Source organism: Delphinapterus leucas, chromosome 1 (assembly GCF_059928025.1).
Source record: "Delphinapterus leucas isolate spDelLeu-1000000601 "Yukka" chromosome 1, BTC_Dleu_Yukka2, whole genome shotgun sequence".
NCBI lineage: Eukaryota > Metazoa > Chordata > Mammalia > Artiodactyla > Monodontidae > Delphinapterus > Delphinapterus leucas.
The window spans coordinates 169,638,383-169,655,817 of record NC_143129.1 but is presented as its reverse complement, the minus strand read 5'-3'; the positions used below and the strand labels follow the sequence as shown (position 1 = coordinate 169,655,817).

Genomic DNA, 17,435 nt, shown 5'->3' with positions numbered 1-17,435 from the left:
GCCTGCTTCTACCCCAAGCAGGTCAGCTTGCCAGCTTGGGGGCACAACTGCCAAGAGGCCAGCTTCCGGATACAGAGCCACAGTTACTAGCTGCTTGACCCACTCAATTCCTTGACACCTCTGAGCGCCAGCACCTGTGAAAGGATGACCCGCACTCCTGGGAGTGCTGAGCAGACACCCGTGACCCTGAGTGCTGTCCGCACCAGGGGGAGGTGGAGGGAGCAGCAGGTCTGAGGTGGGGTGGGCTGACATGTGCTCCGGGATTTGCGGAAACTGCAGGGATGGCCAGAAGCAGGCCAGCCTACAGGCAGTGAATTGGGGCAACAGAGGGAGTCCAGGCAGGCCTGCCTAGAAGGACCTCTCAACAATGACAGAAACCACTTGGTAAACCCTTCTCAGGCACAGACACTGTAACTGGCTCTATCTCCTAGAACTCACCGTGAGCCTGAGAGATGGGCATCACTGCCTTCTGACCTCAGCCCCACGACACTAAGCCAGGCTGGATGCCCTATGCTGTCTCCTGCTCCGGGCAGCAGTCAGGCAAATGGGACGGAAAGGACAGTATCACAGTCAAGATGAGCAGACAGATGTCTGTTAAGTTTTGTACTATAGTCATGTTAGCATGTAGAACATCAGCCGAGAACCTAACTGCTCAACAGAACGTAACATGGATTGGGCACTGCCCACAGAATTCCCGAGGCCCTGCCTGCCCCCAAACCCAATCCATTTAAGACAAGCTTCTTTTACATGTTACCTTCCCTCCCAGCTGTCCTGGGGAGGGGGAGGTTTGCATGATTGGTTATGGGGTATATGTTACAGGGGGAGCATGTTATGGGGGCAGAGTCAGGATCCAGTTCCAGAAATTAACCCCTCAGTCTTCGCTTTCCATGACCTAGGCTTCCTGAAGACTGTGGGCAGGAAGGAACAGGCCTAGGCAGGGGTCAGGCCAGCGGAGGACCCGGGGGATGTGGGCACTGTGGCCCAGTGAAATGCATGTGGTCCAGGAACCAGTCAGCCAAGGCAGGAGGAGCCAGAGTGGGCACTGCTTCTGGGCTCATGGCCTCCCTCCCACAAAGAGGGTTCTGGTCCCTCTCTTCATGCAGTAGATGTGCTTCTCTCAGAAGGGGTTGCGGCCCCTGGGCCCAGTGCGGGTTAGCAGTAGACCTGGAGCAGGGGTGCCCCTGAAGAGTCTGTGTCGGTGCCCTGGAAGGATGAGTCGTGGCTGGCTTGGTATCCTGAGGGGAAAGGGAGCAGGAAACAGAGGCTCAGAGATGGGGAGGGGCTCATGCAAGTCCCTCAGGCAGGGAGAAACCTGTTGAGAAGGAGCAGAGGGGGACTCGAGCCTGGGTCAGTCTGATCCTGGCTGGGTGATCCACTCAGTTTCTTGACCCCTCTGAACCCCAGTCTCGCTCTCTAAAGGGTAATGACCCTGCTCCCAGGGCTTGTAAAAGCCAAGAGGATAGCAGTAGAAACCACACATGGTGCCTTCTCAGCACCAATGGATGGCCCCCCTCACCCGCCCTCCACTTTCCTCTCCAGTGACCTGGGTTTAGATGCAGGTTCTGGGCACCTGCCCCCCTCCCCTCTGGTTCAGGGGCATCCCCCTGAATCTCTCCCAGCTGAACCTTTAAGCCAGTTTGCAGGACTGGGATGGGGTATAACGCTGCTCAGGCTTCTCGTCCCTTTCTGATCCCATCCTCACCCACCCCAGGAGGAAGCTGGGAGAGGGACAGGTGGGGGGCTGCTAGGGCAGTCCCCTCTCCTCTCCACACTTTCATGTCAGGACCAAACCTGGGGCTCCATAAGGCCTCAGCTTCCTGGCGATGGCATCTGCGGTCGTCTCCTGGGAGATCTGCACTGTGAGTTCTAGGGAGGGAACATGAAGGGGCGGTGGTCATTATCACATCCTTTCAACCCTATTCCCCACTTCTGCCCCCAGCCCATTGAGAGAGGGGCCATTCACCCCTGGGCTGGGCTAGGGAAACGATGTTTAAAACAAAGATGCAGAGAGAGAGAGAGAGAGAGAGTGTGTGTGTGTGTGTGTGTGTGTGTGTGTGTCTGTTGGTCTGTCTGTGCAGGGATGAGTGGGTAGATAGGGGTTTTGGTTAGGCCAGGCCAGGTCAGAGGTCCAAATTCGCATGGGTTCCTGGGTCCTGTTAACTAGGCTAGCTGGTTGGGCCTGAAAGCCACTCTGGCAGGTGGCAGCAGGGACAAAGAACCTGTTAGGGGATGTAGAAGAGTGGAGAAAAAGGAGGAGGAAGAGCTGGGACCGGCTGAGGGGGGACCCACAGTGGCCAAAGACCCCAGTGCAACCCTCCCTGTCCAGAGCCTCCTCTACTCTGCCCCTCAGCCCTGTGGGACCCCACCTACCATCCTGGCTGAGCCCTGAGCCCACCATGGTCTCATGGCCACTGTCAGGGGCAGGGGCAGCAGAGGCAGCCGCCCTGGTTGAGCGCCCCTCTGTGGTCTGCGGGCGGGCACGGCTCTTTCGGGTACTGATGCGAATGATGCCGCGTACCAGGCGGCCCTCAGCGTCCTGCTCATCCAGGTGGTAGTCCTGGGTGATGCTGCTGATAAGGTCCGATATCTTACTGGTCTTCTCCAGGAACACAGTGTCTGAGGTGCACTTGGCCAGCTCGTCGATCTGGTGTACACTGAACAGCTCTGTCAGCTTCTTGAAGATGAGCACATCGATCTCTCGGCTGGACATGGAGCCACTGCCTATCTCGGGCAGGTCCAGGTCCGACTCGTGGAAGGAGTAGTACTCCTCAGAGCCTCGGGGACTGCTGGCAAGGGTGCTGGGCAGGCTGTGCCGCATGGGTGGGGGGTCGGCCAGTGGCTCCTTGCAGCAGGAGTCCGCGTCCAGGGCTGGGGAGGTGGTGCTGCGGTAGGGATACACAGGAATGCCTTTGAGCTTGACGTCAGGGTAGCTGAAGCTGCTACCCATGGCCGACTTGAGCCGATGGCCATCCCGCCGGCTGGGAGGGGCACGGTCAGGGCTGGGGGGCACTCCGTTGTGCTCCTTGACCCAGTTGGCTTCAGCAGCCCCTTCAGGGGAGTCCCCAGCGGGCAAGCAGGGGCTGCAGCCCCGCACACAGGCTCCACAGCGCTGGAGGCAATCCCGGCAGCGGCGGAAGCAGAAGGCAGCCCGGCACCAGTCCCACACCCAGGGTCGCCAGAGCAGGCAGCAGGCTGGGGGCTCAGCAGCCTGCTCGGCAGAGCCAGAGATGAAGGTAAGGCTCTCGGGTCCATGGTGGCCGGGGTCCTTGGGGTCTGGCCTACGGGTGCGGCGGCTCGGTGGGGCCCGGGATGGCTCGTCATATGTCTCCAGGCATAGCTCCGTTGGCCGCTCCCAGGGTCCCAAGCGTGGGGGCCCAGATGATGGGCGGGCGTGTCCAGGGCGGGGCATGGCTCACCGCATGGTTTGCCGTAGCCAGGCACCTGTGGGGGAGAGGCCAGGAAGGAGTCAGGATCAGAGGTCAGCGGCGAGCTCCTGCGCTATGACCTGAGGAGCTTCAGACTTCTGGTTTCTGAGAGCTCTGTGATGTGGATGGGCCCAAGTATGCCCACGAACCCTGTCTAGTATCCCCTTGCTCCCCAGAGAGGAAGCTCTCTCTGTGGTCTAACTATGTATCAGAATCTCCTAGGACTTCACACCCGTTGGGATGGTTACTATTAAAAACAGAAATGACAGGCATTGGAAAAGATATGGAGAAGTTGGAACCCTTGTGCATTGCTGGTGGGAATATAGAGTGGTATGGCTGCTGTGGAAAACAGTGTGGAGTTTCCTTGAAAAGTTAAACATAAAATTACCATCTGATCCAACAATATCACTTCTATGTATATACTCAAAATGATTGAAAACAGGCACTCAAACAGATATTGGTACACCAAGGTTCACAGCAGCATTATTCACAATAGGCAGAGATGGAAACAACCCAAATGTTCATTGATGGATGAATGAATAAACAAAATGTGGTCTATACACACAATGGAATATTATTCAGCCCTAAAAAGGAATGAAATTCTGATACACGCTGTAACATTGATAAGCCTTGAGATGTTACGCTACATGAAATAAGCCTGACACAAAAGGACAAATATTGTATGGTCCCACTTATATGAAATATCTAGAACAGTCAAATTCACAGAGACAGAAAGTAGAATGGTAGTTGCTGGAGATGGGGGAGAATGGAAAGTTAGTATATAACGGGTAGAGTTTCAGTTTGGGAAGATGAAAAAGTTCTAGAGATAGATGGTGGTGATGGTTATACAACAGTGTGAATGTGTTTAACGTCACAGGACTAACCATAACGTTAAAATTACTTAAAAAAATTAAAATGGTAAATTTTATGCATATTTTACCATATAAAAAGAAAAAGCTCCTGGGATCTCACTTTCTGGGCAATGGTCTCCCTGAGTTTCTTCCCACTGTTGGTAAGCCCAGCAGCACAGAGCCTCTGAGGCTGCTCAACAAATGCCTTTCCATTGACTTGCTACAGAACCTGATCATTACCACCTTCCCTTTCTTCCCCTCCTCTTTCAAATCAGACATGGGAATCAACAGGTCCCCGGTCAATGTTTCAGTATGGCTCAGATTTGCTCTCCTATCAACATTTAACATCAAGCACTGTTTTGCTTCCTTTGACTGGACGAGAAAGCCAAGCCTCAAAATACATCTTCTTTCCCTTTGCGACTTGGTTGCTAGCAATCTCAGAGCTAAGATTTCACTGAACCTGGCCCTGTGTTAGGTACAGAAGAACGAAAAATGAATGGACTATAGGCGCTGTTCCTGTGATTCACACATGGTTTTGTAGGGAAAACAGATGCTTAAAAGCTCATGAGCTGGAACGTTTAGGATATATGGGGCATCATGGGAGTAAACAACTCTGCCTGCGGGAACATTACCTAGTGATGTACTTGGGAGGGTCCTTGATCACATGTAGGGGTGTGCTGGGGAGTTACTATCCTTAGCCTGGATTTTCTGAGACATTAATCTCTTAACTTTTTATTTATCCCTGATTTAATGGCACTAGTGTCCTAGAGCTGGTGATGTGAAAGGAACCTGGGACTGGGCATCAGGATATCTGTATCCTAGTCCCAGTTCTGGCTCTAATAGGCAATGTGCTTTGGGCAAATCAATGCTACCTCCCTAAACTGGCCCACCACCGTCTCTCACCCACATACTGGCAAGGCCCCCATTCTGGCCACCTCTATTCCCTTCTACTTATGGCAGCCGGGAACAATTTAAAACAACAACAACAACAACAAAACACAAATCTGGAGAAACTTGGCAGACACTACTTATCAAATGATCAAAGTTAACATTCTTAATAATGGGACAAACTGACATGATGTGTCTCCTGATACTATGCACTAAAATGGACACAGCATCGCTTATGGAGTAGTCCTGCCAAAAACGTATAGCCTGAATGTAATCATGAAGAAACATCAGACAAGCCCAAGTTAAGGGACATGACTCTAAATGGACTGTGTGATCCTGAACTGAATGCTGGATCACAAGGAGAAATTGGATAATTGGTAAAATTTAAAAATAGACTGTATATTATTTAATAGTATTACGTCAATGTTAAATTTCCAATGTTAAATTCAATGTTAAATAAGACAATGTTCTTATTCTTAGGCAACATATACTGAAGCATTTAGGGGTAAAGAAGCATGATGCCTGCAGCCTAACCTCAAAGGGTTCCCCCCCAGAACAGAAGGTATATGTGTGTAGACAGAGAAAAGGAGGGCATGTCAGCCATGGTGAACGCGGATGAGCAGGATACAGGAATTCTTTAACTATTCCTGCAACTCTTCAACCCATTCCCCCAGCCCCGCTTGGTCCTTCTCCAAGGACACTCCAGAACCTCAAGTCAGATGGGAGCCCCTCTCCCCACAGCATTCTGCTGGGCTCTTGGTCAGCTGAGTTGGCTTTGAACCAATTGTTTGAAGATAAGCCTATATGACCCCGAGGGGCAGGGACTGTGTCTGATTCCTTTCTGCATCAGTGTCTGGAACAGGGTTGGTACAGTAAGTGCTTCAGGAGACTGATACATTCTGTGTGACCTCTGGGTAGAACCAGGACCATTAGGTAGAAAGAGAAAGGACTTAGGCTCTAGGCTGACCAGAGTGGGGGGAGCAGCAGTCTGGCGAGAGTAAGGTGAAGTCCCCCTCCAAAGGTGTGCAAACTGAAATTGTAATAGGTGACTTGAAAGTCCCTCACAATCCAGAGAAGCAAGCGGTTAAAAACCTTTGCCTGGGTTTGAGCAGTGTTGGGGTGGGTATGGATTTATTCATTCACTCATTTAATGAATATTTACTGAGAGCCTGCTGTATGCCAGACACTTCTAAATTCTGTGGATAAAGTGGTAAAACAGACAAAATTCCCTAACCTCAGGAGTTTGCCTTCTAGTGAAAGAGTTAATTATTGAAAGCTTACATTATTCTCAGTGCTTTAAATGTATTCAACTAATTAATTCTCACAACCCTATTTGTAGGTATTATTGTTGTTGTTGTTATACAGAGGCACAGAGAGGTTAACTAAGTTGTCCAAAGCCACACAGCTGTTTGAATGCAAGTGGCCTGGCCCAGACTCTTATCCACTACCCCATCCCATCTATTATTTGGGAGGAAGGGGGCAAAGTGGTCAGCTGCCAGCTCCATGGGTGAGCCTGTGCCCAAGGAGGGCCTGCATAGGGAGAGCCCTGAGTCTTCCAGGCTCAGCCCTTGGATCAGGAGGGTGGGCACATCTACACTGTTTGAACCACACTGAGCTCTGGGGTACCTGGGGTTTGTAAGAACAACAAGAGGTTATTGTTCGTGGTCTTGGTTACTGTCTCCTCCTCTACCTCCAAGGTTTTAGCAGTCGCTACCATTCATTAAATTCATCCAACAAATATTTTCTGAGCACCTACCATGTGCTCAGCACTGTACTAAATGCTGAGGAAGCAGCAGCAAATGGGCCAGAAATAGGCTCCAGCCCAAGAGGACTTTTGCTTTATTTAACACTCACAATTGCTCGGTAAGTATTATATCTCCACTTTACAGGTCAGGGATCTGAAGCTCAGAGAGGTGAAGTGACTTGCCCAGAGACACCTAGCTGGAAAGGAATGGAGCTGGATTTGTACTGTGGTCCGCCAGACTCTGGAACCCCTGTACTTTGCTCTGTGCCACACATCTCGAGGAGGGGGTGGGGCGGGGTGGGATGGAGAAAAGGGGGAGAAGACCTGGGGTAAGGACAGTGCTTGACTTCAGTTTTCCCCTCCTTTCCAGGCCCTAAACCCTCCTAAAGTCAATCTCAACCCATTTTGTCCTGGCTATATCTCCCCCTCACTGCTGCTGCCCCCACCTCCAAAATCCTAGGAACACCAGTCTCTTGGTTTAGCAGGGGCTCCTGTTGTGGCCTGGGGTAAGACTCCTGGCCTCAGTTTTCTTGTCTTTAACAAGGGGAGTGAGGAGTATCTTCAGGGGCCACCTTGAGGTTTAAATGAGATCTTACTGCTCAGGGGCCTTAGAGCTGTGCCTGGCATCTGGGAGGGGCTGGGTCACTGGGCGCCCCAAGGCACTGCAGGGATCCTCCTCAGGGTCAGAAGCTCCCAGGCCCCAGGCACACCCTCCCCGAACTTCTAATTGATGCTCTCCCACTCCCCCTTAGTCCCTGAGAACACACACACTCCGAGGTCTGTCTCCGTCCCATCCCCTTCTTCTGAAGGTGCTCAGGTCAGGACCGGTCGCACCAGCCTGTGTCCCACCCACTCGAGTCTTGCACACCCGGCCGAGAGGGGCACCCCAGCCCTGCTCACGAAACAGCCGTCGGCTCTCGTGCCTGGCATCTGTGCACCCTTGATCTCCTGCCCCAAAGGCTCAGCCCGGGACTCCCGCATCCGCGGGCACCTAGTCCCCGGGGCAAGGGAGAAGCAGACCCGGGCACTGCCGCTCGGACTAGCATAGCCCCTACAGCAGCAATGCCCTCGGGGCAAGCACCAGCTTCTCCAGATGCAGGGGCCCTCTTCCCGCGGGCGGACCCAGCCTCTCGACACTGTTCCTCAGGGTGCGCACGGCCCCCTCTCCCCTCCCGCCCCCGCCTCCCCGGCAAGCACGGCTCCCACCCCAAGCCAGCGCAGCCCTAAGGGCGAACACGGCCCCCTCACCCCAGTTTGCCCGCCCAGCCCAGGCGCCCGCTCAGGCCGCTCCCTGGCCGGGCCCGGCCCGCGCACCCCGGAAGTGGGAGGGTGGCACCGATGGAACCGGCCCCGGGACCCTCGCACGCTCGGGCGTAGCCTCGGGGGTCTCTCCACACCGGTGCCGCCTTGGTTCGCGCCCCCTCGGGCCCGCGCGGGGCTTACCTGTCCCGCCAGGTGAGCCGCCTCCAGCTCGGCCCCTCCCCCCGCCCCCCTCGCCGCTCACCTGGGGCGCAGGTGAGCGTCTCGCGGGAGCGCTGCACGGGTCGCCGCTGGGGACACACTTCCTGCCTCCGCGAAGCGCCTACGCCGCGCACCTGGGCCGAGGCCCCGCCCTGGGAGCTGGGCGGGCACTGCGGCCGGCCTCTGGCCCTCGGTCCGCGGACTGCGAGAGCAGCGCTCGGCCTAGTCCGGGTAAGTGAGGTGTGGCGGGCACGGTGGACAGACGCCGGGGCTCAGTTTGCTTTTCTGTTAAATGGACAGATGGGCCCAGCAATCTCTGAGCTGCTGCGGAGGACTTGCCGGGCCTTAAAGGCTAAGCTCAAAGGGCATGTCTCCTGAAACTCCTTCCCTGACCCCTACGCCTGTCTGGTTTTCTCTGTACTCTTTATCATAATACTCAGCACACTGTTTTCTTGTCTTCCGTCTCCTCCTTTAGCCTCTGACTAGGGTATGCTCTTGTTCCCAAATGCCCCGGGTGCCCAGAGCAGGACCTGACACATCCTAGGCGCTCAGCAGATATTCTCTACTGATTGAATCGTTGGGACCTGATTTCTCCGTTTGTCCTGAGGCAGAACTGGGGACCTGGTTCCTCTGCTCTGATCAGTTCACCTTCTTTTTTCCAGGAAGTCTGCAGAGGAAGACAGAGGCCTCTGCTCTGGGGCGGGTGGAGGAGGAGACTGGGCTGTGCAGTCCTGAAACATCCCAGATCAGCAGAGTTGGCCACAATGGGCCATGAACACCGCATCCCATGGGGTCTCTGCAAGAGGCAACATCATTGGGTGGCAAGAGTCAGGGGTTGGATTATTCTGGGTTCCTGCTTCCCTCAATACCAACTTAATAACAACAATAGCACCAATAAACAAGTGACTTTTAGGGAACATCTCCACGATCCATGCTAACCCCCTTACTTGCATAGTATTATTTAGTCCTTACACCTGAGGATAACACCTCAGGTGTTATCATTCCCATTTTACAGGTGAGGAAACTGAGACTTAGGATGGGGAAATTATTTGCTCAGGCAGTTGGCCCAAATGGTGTGACTTTGGGCAAGACACTTCCTTCTCTAAGTCTCATCTGTGGAGATAATAGTACCTCTCTCCAACTGGGAGAATTAAAAAAGATAATGGTTGCAAAATGAGTTAAAGGATACAGGAAGAGATCACTGGGGTAAGGATTGGTAAGTGGGAGGAATTCAGTACTGCCTAGCCCTTTTCCCTCCAGGTGTACCAAAGATACACAACCTCCTAAGCCTAGATGGAGATACTGCCAATTAGGACAGTATCTTTGCCCTGTTTGAGTTGCCTAGTCCTCTCCTTGCCCAGCCAGGGTGGGACACTCCTTGGAAGCTAATTCCCATGGCAACTGGGGGGTTTCCTTCCCTATCTCACCTCTCAGGACACCATTGTCTCATTCCACAGGTGCCCTGCCATGTGCACAGAGTAGATGCTCAATTTCCACCAGAGACCCTCCTTGGCAGTCCCTCCCACCAGATCTTGTTCACATTCTCACCTGGGGCAAGTGGCTGTTGTACCTTCATTTGGAGCTCAGAAAGTGAGTCACATAGTGTACAATTGAACATCTGTGTGCCCTAAGACCCAGTAAGTGCATTCCTGTGTTACAGACACAAGAATTTCACACATATGCCAAGAGACATGTACAAGAATGGTAGTAGAAACATTGTCCACAGTAGCCCCAAACTGAAAACATCCAAATGCCATTGACAGGAGGTAAAGAAATGTGGAATAATTACATAGCAGTAGAAAATGAGTGAAAAATAGCAGTATGGCTGGATCACGGTGACATAATACTGAGTGAAAAAAATGCAAGTCCCAGAAGAGTGCATGTGGAATGGTATCCTCTTCATAAAGTTCAAATACAACTAGAAGTACTATAGTTAGGCATAATATTGGGTTGAACCATATGAAGTTGCTGTTTTTGACTTGTTTTGACCTAAAAACAGGGGGAGAGGGCAAATTCAGAAGGTTAAACGTAATTTATGTGTGAAAAAAAAACAACAAAAAAAGGCAAGAGAATGAGGAACACAGAATTCAGAATAGTGATTGCCTGGGGGGTGGGGTAGTGGAGGGGTCAGGAATGGTGGGGAACCATAAGCAGATTTAAGTTTTCATGATGTTCTGATTCTTGTGTTGGATTCAAGGACTTTCATTTTATCATGAATGAATGAATGCATGAAAAAAATAGCAACTTATGCTGTAACTAAATAATTAAGGGCACGGTTACTTGCCAGGTTTTCAAGGTAGCAAAAATCCAAGCATCTGGAACCTTATTTAGTTTTCCCCCATTCATTTATTCATTATTTTTTTTAAAGATTAAAGTATAATTTACATACAGTAAAACTTACCTTTTTTAGGGTACAGTTCTGTGAGTTTTGAAAAATACATACAGTTGCATAACCACCACCACAAATCAAAATATAGATCAATTTCATCACCCCCCCGAATTTCCCTAAACCCTTCTGCAATCAGTTCCTCCCCACTATCTCAGCCCTTGGCCACCACTGATCTTTCTTCTGTCTTCATAGTTTTGCTTTTTCCAGACCATGTTTCGTAAAAGCACATTACAAAATTCTGATTCTGTGGTACCTAAAATGCTGTAGATTAATAAGTAGGAACATGACGATTGAAGCAGCTCAGAACTACTTTCTTTGTCTAGAAAGAAAAAAAAAAGAAAAAAGGGGAAGGAAGGGAAATATGATCTCTGAACCTCTGCCTGCACTTGCTGATGTGTGAGGGAACCTTTCTCTGGAGCCCCTGCCTCTCACCAGCTGTGGGGCCCTGGAGAAGCCACTTCCCTTCTCCTCATCTGTAAAATGGAGATGATAATAGTTCCTCCTGCAGAGTGTTTTGTGGAGTACTTTGCAAAAGGCACAAGTTAGCTGGTATTTTAGTCATAGCCACACTGAAACCTCTCTCCTCGTCTGCCCTTCTCCCACCCACACTCAAATACACTGGGCCTTGTTCCCAAGGGCCCATACCCCTGCCACAGTGTATACTGAAAACCTCGGTCAAACACTGATGACAGTGTAGGTATATACCCAAAAGAACTGAAAACAGGGACTCAAACAGGTACTTATATGCCAGTGTTCATTGCAGCACTATTCACCATAGCCAAACGGTGGAAAACTCAAGTGTCTGTCAACAGGTGAGTGGATAAACAAAATATAGTATATACGCACAATGGAGTAGTATTTAGCCGTGAAACGAATGAAGTTCTGATACATGCTACACCATAGATGAACCTTGAAGACATCATGCTAAGTAAAATAAGCCAGACACAGAAGGACAAATACTGTGATTCCACTTATATTAAATATTCAGAATAAACAAATTCATAGAGACAGGGATTAGAGGTTTCCAGGCCCTGGAGGGAGGGAGGAATTGGGAGTTATTGCTTAATGGGTACAGAGTTCCTGTTTGGGATGATGAAAAATTTTGGAAATAGAAAATGGTGATGGTTGCACAACAGTGTGAAGGTAATTAATGCCACTGAATTGTAACTTGAAAATGGGCAAAATGGCAATTTTTCTGTATATATATATATATATATATATATGTTGTTGTTTCTGTTTGTTTGTTTACCACAATTAAAGAAACCCCAGGGCTTCCTTGGTGGCGCAGTGGTTGAGAGTCCGCCTGCCGATACAGGGGACACGGGTTCGTGCCCGGGTCTGGGAAGATCCCACATGCCGCGGAGCGGCTGGGCCCGTGAGTCATGGCCGCTGAGCCTGCGCGTCCGGAGCCTGTGCTCCGTAATGGGAGAGGCCACAACAGTGAGAGGCCCGTGTACCGCAAAAAAACAAAAAACAAAAAAACAAAAAACCCCAATGGGCTTCCCTGGTGGCGCAGTGGTTAAGAATCTGCCTGCCACTGCAGGGCACACAGGTTTGAGCCCTGGTCCGGGAAGATTCCCACATGCCGTGGAACAACTTAGCCCGTGTGCCACAACTACTGAGCCTGTGCTCTAGAGCCCACGAGCCACGACTACTGAGCCCGCGTGCCAAAGCTACTGAAGCCCGCACGCAGCAGCGAAGACCCAATGCGGCCAAAAATAAATCAATTGAAAAAAAAGAAAAGAGAAGATTAAAAAAAAAAAAAGCCCCCAACGGAATTCCCTGGAGGTCTACTGGTTAGGACTTGGTGTTTTCACTGCTGAGGACCTGGGTTCAATCCCTGGTCGGGGAACTAAGATCCTGGCTTGGCCAAAAAAAAAAAAAAAAAAGCCCTCAAACTGATGACATTCTTTGAAAACAAAACAAGGTACCTTATGGGTCCAGCATTTAGCATAACAAAGGAGAAAAGTCTATTGGAGTGAAGTTTCCAGATAATAGTCCACCTCTCCTGTGCACTTCTCTTTACAGTTTACAAAGCAAATACCTTTAAATTTGAACCTTACAACAAAGGATCAAGCCCTAGAGGTAGCCATGGTCATATTCATTTTACAGATGGGGAAACTGAGGCACATCAAGGCCCCAAGGCCATACTGTGAGTTAGTAGTGGAGCTGGGTGGGAACCCAGTCCTTCTGGCTCCCAGTAAGAAACACTGTGTCCTCCTCCTGGCCCTTAAAGCTGTGTTTGGGCTTCTTTCTAAGCAGAAAGTCCTCCCTTTCTAACCACCTGAGTTCAGTTTTTCCTCTTGGCCACAACTGGGGGCCATTGTCCTGATCCTCTGCTTCCACTGCTGTTGCTCTGTTCTGATCGATGTTTACTTTTCTGGTCTCCTTCCTTGGCCACCATTCAGGCTCCTGGACTGGTGAAAGAATGAGGGGGAGAGGGAGGTGTCAAGGATGTCTGGGGTTCTGGCTTGTGCTAGTGGATGGATGGAGATGACTGGGGAGGGCAGGTTTGGGGTATAAAAGTATAAACATGGAGTTAGACCTGTTGAATTTAAGGATTTGTGAGATGGCCAAGAAATATCATGATTGTATATATGGATGACATTCACAGTGATACTCAGAAGCTATAAGACCTGCAGCTTTGGGTGTGAGGAGAAGCAGTGGGTCAGGGGAGTGTGGGCAGTGGAGTGTGGATCCATGGGTATGTGCTCTGTGCCTCTGGTGTGCTTCTCCCATAAGGGGCACTAGGGGGCAGCACTCAACGGCAGAAATTACCAGAACTTCAGAGTCACAGGATCTAAGTTGGAGTCCTAGATATACCCCTGTTCAGCAGCAGTGTGAACTTATCTCTTTGAACCTCAGCGTTTCTCATCCTAAAATGGGATTCATGTGAGGTAGGCCAGAACGGTGGTTCAGAGTTTGAACTCTGGAGCCAGGGAGCCTGAATTTATGTCCCAATTCTGCCACGTGCTAGCTGTGTGACTTCGACCACATTACTGAACTTCTCTGTGCCTCAGACGCCTTGTCCACAATGTTAAGGTAGTAATAGTTTCATGTGGTGATTACTACAGAGGCCAGCACATGGTAATTAAATGACAGCTATTTTATTTTAACCCCTTCTTCCTGCCCCCTATCTGCCTCCCCAGCTATTCTGGGGCCAGGACTCTCAGAGGCCAGACCACTGCCTCTGAGAATAAGCAGGAGAACACATTACTATGACTGACCATAATCATCTATTATGTGTCAGGTATATTATTCCCATTTAATCCTCACAATAACTCAGCGAATATAGATCCCAACTCCTTATTTTATAGCTAAGAAAACAGAGGTTCAGAGATTTAAGCCTCTTACCCAAGTTCACACAACTAGTTAAGGGGCAGAGCCCAGAACTGAGCCCAAGTTCTTTCTGTTCAGAGCCTGAGCTCTTTGCAGTGGCTCCTCTGGATACCACTGAAACTGGGCTCTGGAGAATGCCCCAGGCCCCAGCAGAACGGGGGAATTCTCCCCTCAAGAATTCCCTTCTGTAATCAGCTCTAATTCTACTTACCGTACCTCTCTTTCCCAGATATAATTTCCTGGAATTCTGAATGGCATAAATGGAATGGAACCACCTGAAAGGGAACCCCATGGGAATAGAATGATGGAGGATGAACAGAATTGGAACATGGAAGTTGAGGCTGTCTTGGCTCTTCTGATTGGTCAGTCTGTCTATATTTGTCAAACAGTGGGCCAATGACCATTCAGAGTTGCCTCTCCCCTTTCCTTCTTTGGCTAAAGGATGGTGTTCCTGGAGGCTGGAGAGAACCAGGGGAGTCCTGGAGTTATGCTGGGGAATGTTGGACAAGTAAGCTGGGCTCTGGGCTGGGCTGATAATGTGGTTAGAGGTGTAGTTGGAGCCCTGGAGTTCTGAGGAGCTGGGCTATAAGTGCTTTTGGAACTCTAGGTTGGGCTGTTGAGAGGGAGACCCCAGGTCCACCTGACACTGGGGGAATTACTGGGGCTCCCTGGCTTTAGTTTGCATGGCACCCAGTTGCTAGGCCTGGAGGGAGCTGCAGGCTAAGAAGCCATCCTGTACCAGGTTGAGCCGGTGGCTGCTTCTTTGGTTCTGAATTTGGTTCGAAGCTCTAGTAGAGGTATTTTCTGCAGCGTCCTCATGCTGGAAGAAACTTCATCCAACTCCTTCAGTTTACTGATGAGGAAATAAGCCTCCTGAAGAGAATGGCTTTAGCTGAGGTCACATAGTGAATAAGCAGTGGGCCCTGGAGGAGGTGGTGTCAAGACAGGTTCGGTTCAAATCCTGCCTTTACCACCTAGTGCTTTGTGAGCTGAGGCAGCAACTCAGCCTCTCTGGGCTTTAGTTTCCACAACAGTAAAATCTATTCATTCAACGCTTCTCTTGCCTAGCCTCTACCTCACCCCCAGTACTGCTCCCTCACTCTCTTACACACATACACACACAACACAACACACACACAACACACACACACAGCGGCTTGGACACACATAGCCGATGCCGAGTCTCCTGGTCCCTCACAGGGAACAATAGGCAGCTCTGGCCACTGAACACCACCCCCAGTTTCTGGCTCTCTCCGCCCGCCCCCAGCCAGTCTCACATCCCCTATTAAGCCTTCCCAGAGAGGCCCCAGCTAGAAGGCTCTCTCCCTGAGTTACTGCAGAAGGCTGTCTGAGCCCTCCTCTGATGCTTTCCCTCTCCCAAGACAGGAGCTCCCAGAGAGTAAAGTCTAGTCTGATTCATCTCTGAGTTCCCAGCACCTAGCTCGGGACAGGGTCCAAGGGCTATGGCTGGGAGTGTTTGTGGGAGGAGTAAGTGAAGGAAGCCCCTCCAACTCCTCCCCTTTCTCGGGAGCCCTCCCAAACCACTGACGTGACAGGAAGAACCCTGGAGTGGGGGCTTACATAGACCTAGGATGAAAACTCAGCCCAGACTCTTCCTAACTGTGGGTACTTGGGACATGACCTCACTTCTCCAAGCCTCAGTTCCCTCTTCTATAAGTAGCCTTTCTGGGATGCGGATGTGTAAGCTGAGAACTGGAAAACTTAGACAGAAAGACCTAGAGGAAGAGTCTTCTGGGCAGAGTAAAGAGCTGGTGCGAATGGCACAAGATGGAGATGAGATTGGCATGTTCGAGAAACAGAAAGGAAGCTAGCATTGCTGGAGCGCATTGAGCAAGGGGAGAGTGACTGGTGGTGGGGTGGAGACGTGGCGGGCACTGGACTGCACAGGGCTCAAAGGCCACTGAAGAGTCTGTCTTTTAATCTAAGTGATATAGGAAGTAACTGGAGGGTCTCAAGTGGGGGGTGGTGACTTGATCTGACTAATACCCCAGAAGCTTCACTCTGGTCCCTGTATGATGATTGCCAGAGAGTAAGAGTGGATGCAGGGAGTCCAGTGAGGAGGCTTTGGGAATAATCCAGGCGAGAGTGACAGTGGCCTGGACCAGGGTGTGCCTGGGAATGAGGTAAGAAGTGGTCGGATACATGATATATTCTGGATGTGGATCCCACAGGACTGGATGTGCCAGACATTGGCAGAGAGGGCTCAGGATGGCCCTTGGTTCAGTTATCTATTGCTGAGAAATAAACCACCCCAAAACTTAGTGGCTTAAAATTATATATTATTTCTAAAAATTCTGTGGTTCAGCGGGGGTCAGCTGGCTAATTCTGCTGGTTTTGCTTGGTGTTGCTTATGGGTCTGCATTCAGCTGGGAGCAGTGGGGGCTCAATTACCACGAGGGCATCGCCTCTCTCAGGACCTCTCGTCACCTGGTTTCTTACCATTCAGAAGTCTGCTGCACAGCTCCACGACTACGTGCCTCAGGATGGCCCGTACTATGGATCCACTGGCAAAGAAGATCTTTAAAGGAGTTTTAGTAGCTGAACTGTGAGCATTTTTTGGAACATATTTTTTGTTTGAGAAGAAGAACACAAGCCAAGATTTCAGGCAAACAATGAACAAGAAATTCCCCTTCATCTTGGAAGTTTATTACAAATCCATTGAACATTCTGGAATGTTACACAATCAAGAGCAAGGTCAAGAAAAGTGGCTTAACAGCAAAAATTAGAAATTTGACCATCGATCAAGGTTTGCCCTATTTCATAGTATCAGGCAAGATTAAAATTCCAAAATTGACATGGATGGATTTTAGAATATTTAAGGTTAAATGTAAATTCTAACTAAGCCAGAGGTTTTGTTCTTTGGACTAACTGTGAAGAAATTGATGGAAGGTTTGTTTATTATAAATGGAGTTTTGTTTACTACTCAAAATAAAGTGGTTCTCCTTAAAAAAAAAAACTCCCCTATGATTCTGAATACATAAACCTTTCAAAATAGATAAAATAGTAAAACTCCTATTTTAAATATTTATTACATTTTTTCTTTTCCATTATAGTTTATTACAAGATATTGAATATAGTACCCTGTGCTATACAGTGGGACCTTGTTGTTTATCTAACTTATCCCCCTCTCCTTTCCCCTTTGGTAACCATGGGTTTGTTTTCTATGTCTGTGAGTCTGTTTCTGGTTTGTAAATAAGTTCATTAATATTTATTACATTTTAAGTCACACATTTAAAATCATATTATCTAAAAACATATTAACTAGAAATATTGCTTTTATCCATTTTCACTTTACCTGAAACAGTATTCAAACTCTA

At 49.8% G+C, this 17,435-nt stretch overlaps 1 protein-coding gene and 1 pseudogene across 3 annotated transcripts; one reads left to right on the top strand and one right to left on the bottom strand.

Moving 5' to 3' along the window:
- Positions 1 to 138: 138 nt before the first annotated feature.
- Positions 139 to 10,959, bottom strand: KDF1 (keratinocyte differentiation factor 1). Of its 3 annotated transcripts, none has more exons than XM_089898382.1 (4): positions 8,413 to 10,959; positions 2,371 to 3,441; positions 1,792 to 1,866; positions 139 to 1,235 (listed from the first exon to the last, which is right to left on the bottom strand). In XM_089898382.1, the coding sequence occupies exons 2-4, from the start codon at positions 3,407 to 3,409 to the stop codon at positions 1,153 to 1,155; spliced, it is 1,197 nt and encodes a 398-aa protein (XP_089754508.1). In that variant the 5' UTR covers positions 3,410 to 3,441; positions 8,413 to 10,959; the 3' UTR covers positions 139 to 1,152. The 3 variants fall into 3 exon arrangements, with proteins under 3 accessions (XP_089754508.1, XP_022407671.1, XP_030619825.1); XM_022551963.3 differs by having other exon boundaries at positions 8,352 to 10,958; XM_030763965.2 differs by lacking the exon at positions 8,413 to 10,959 and adding an exon at positions 7,019 to 8,076.
- LOC149750814 (protein CEBPZOS pseudogene) lies at positions 8,091 to 17,074 on the top strand (annotated as a pseudogene).
- Positions 17,075 to 17,435: the final 361 nt, after the last annotated feature.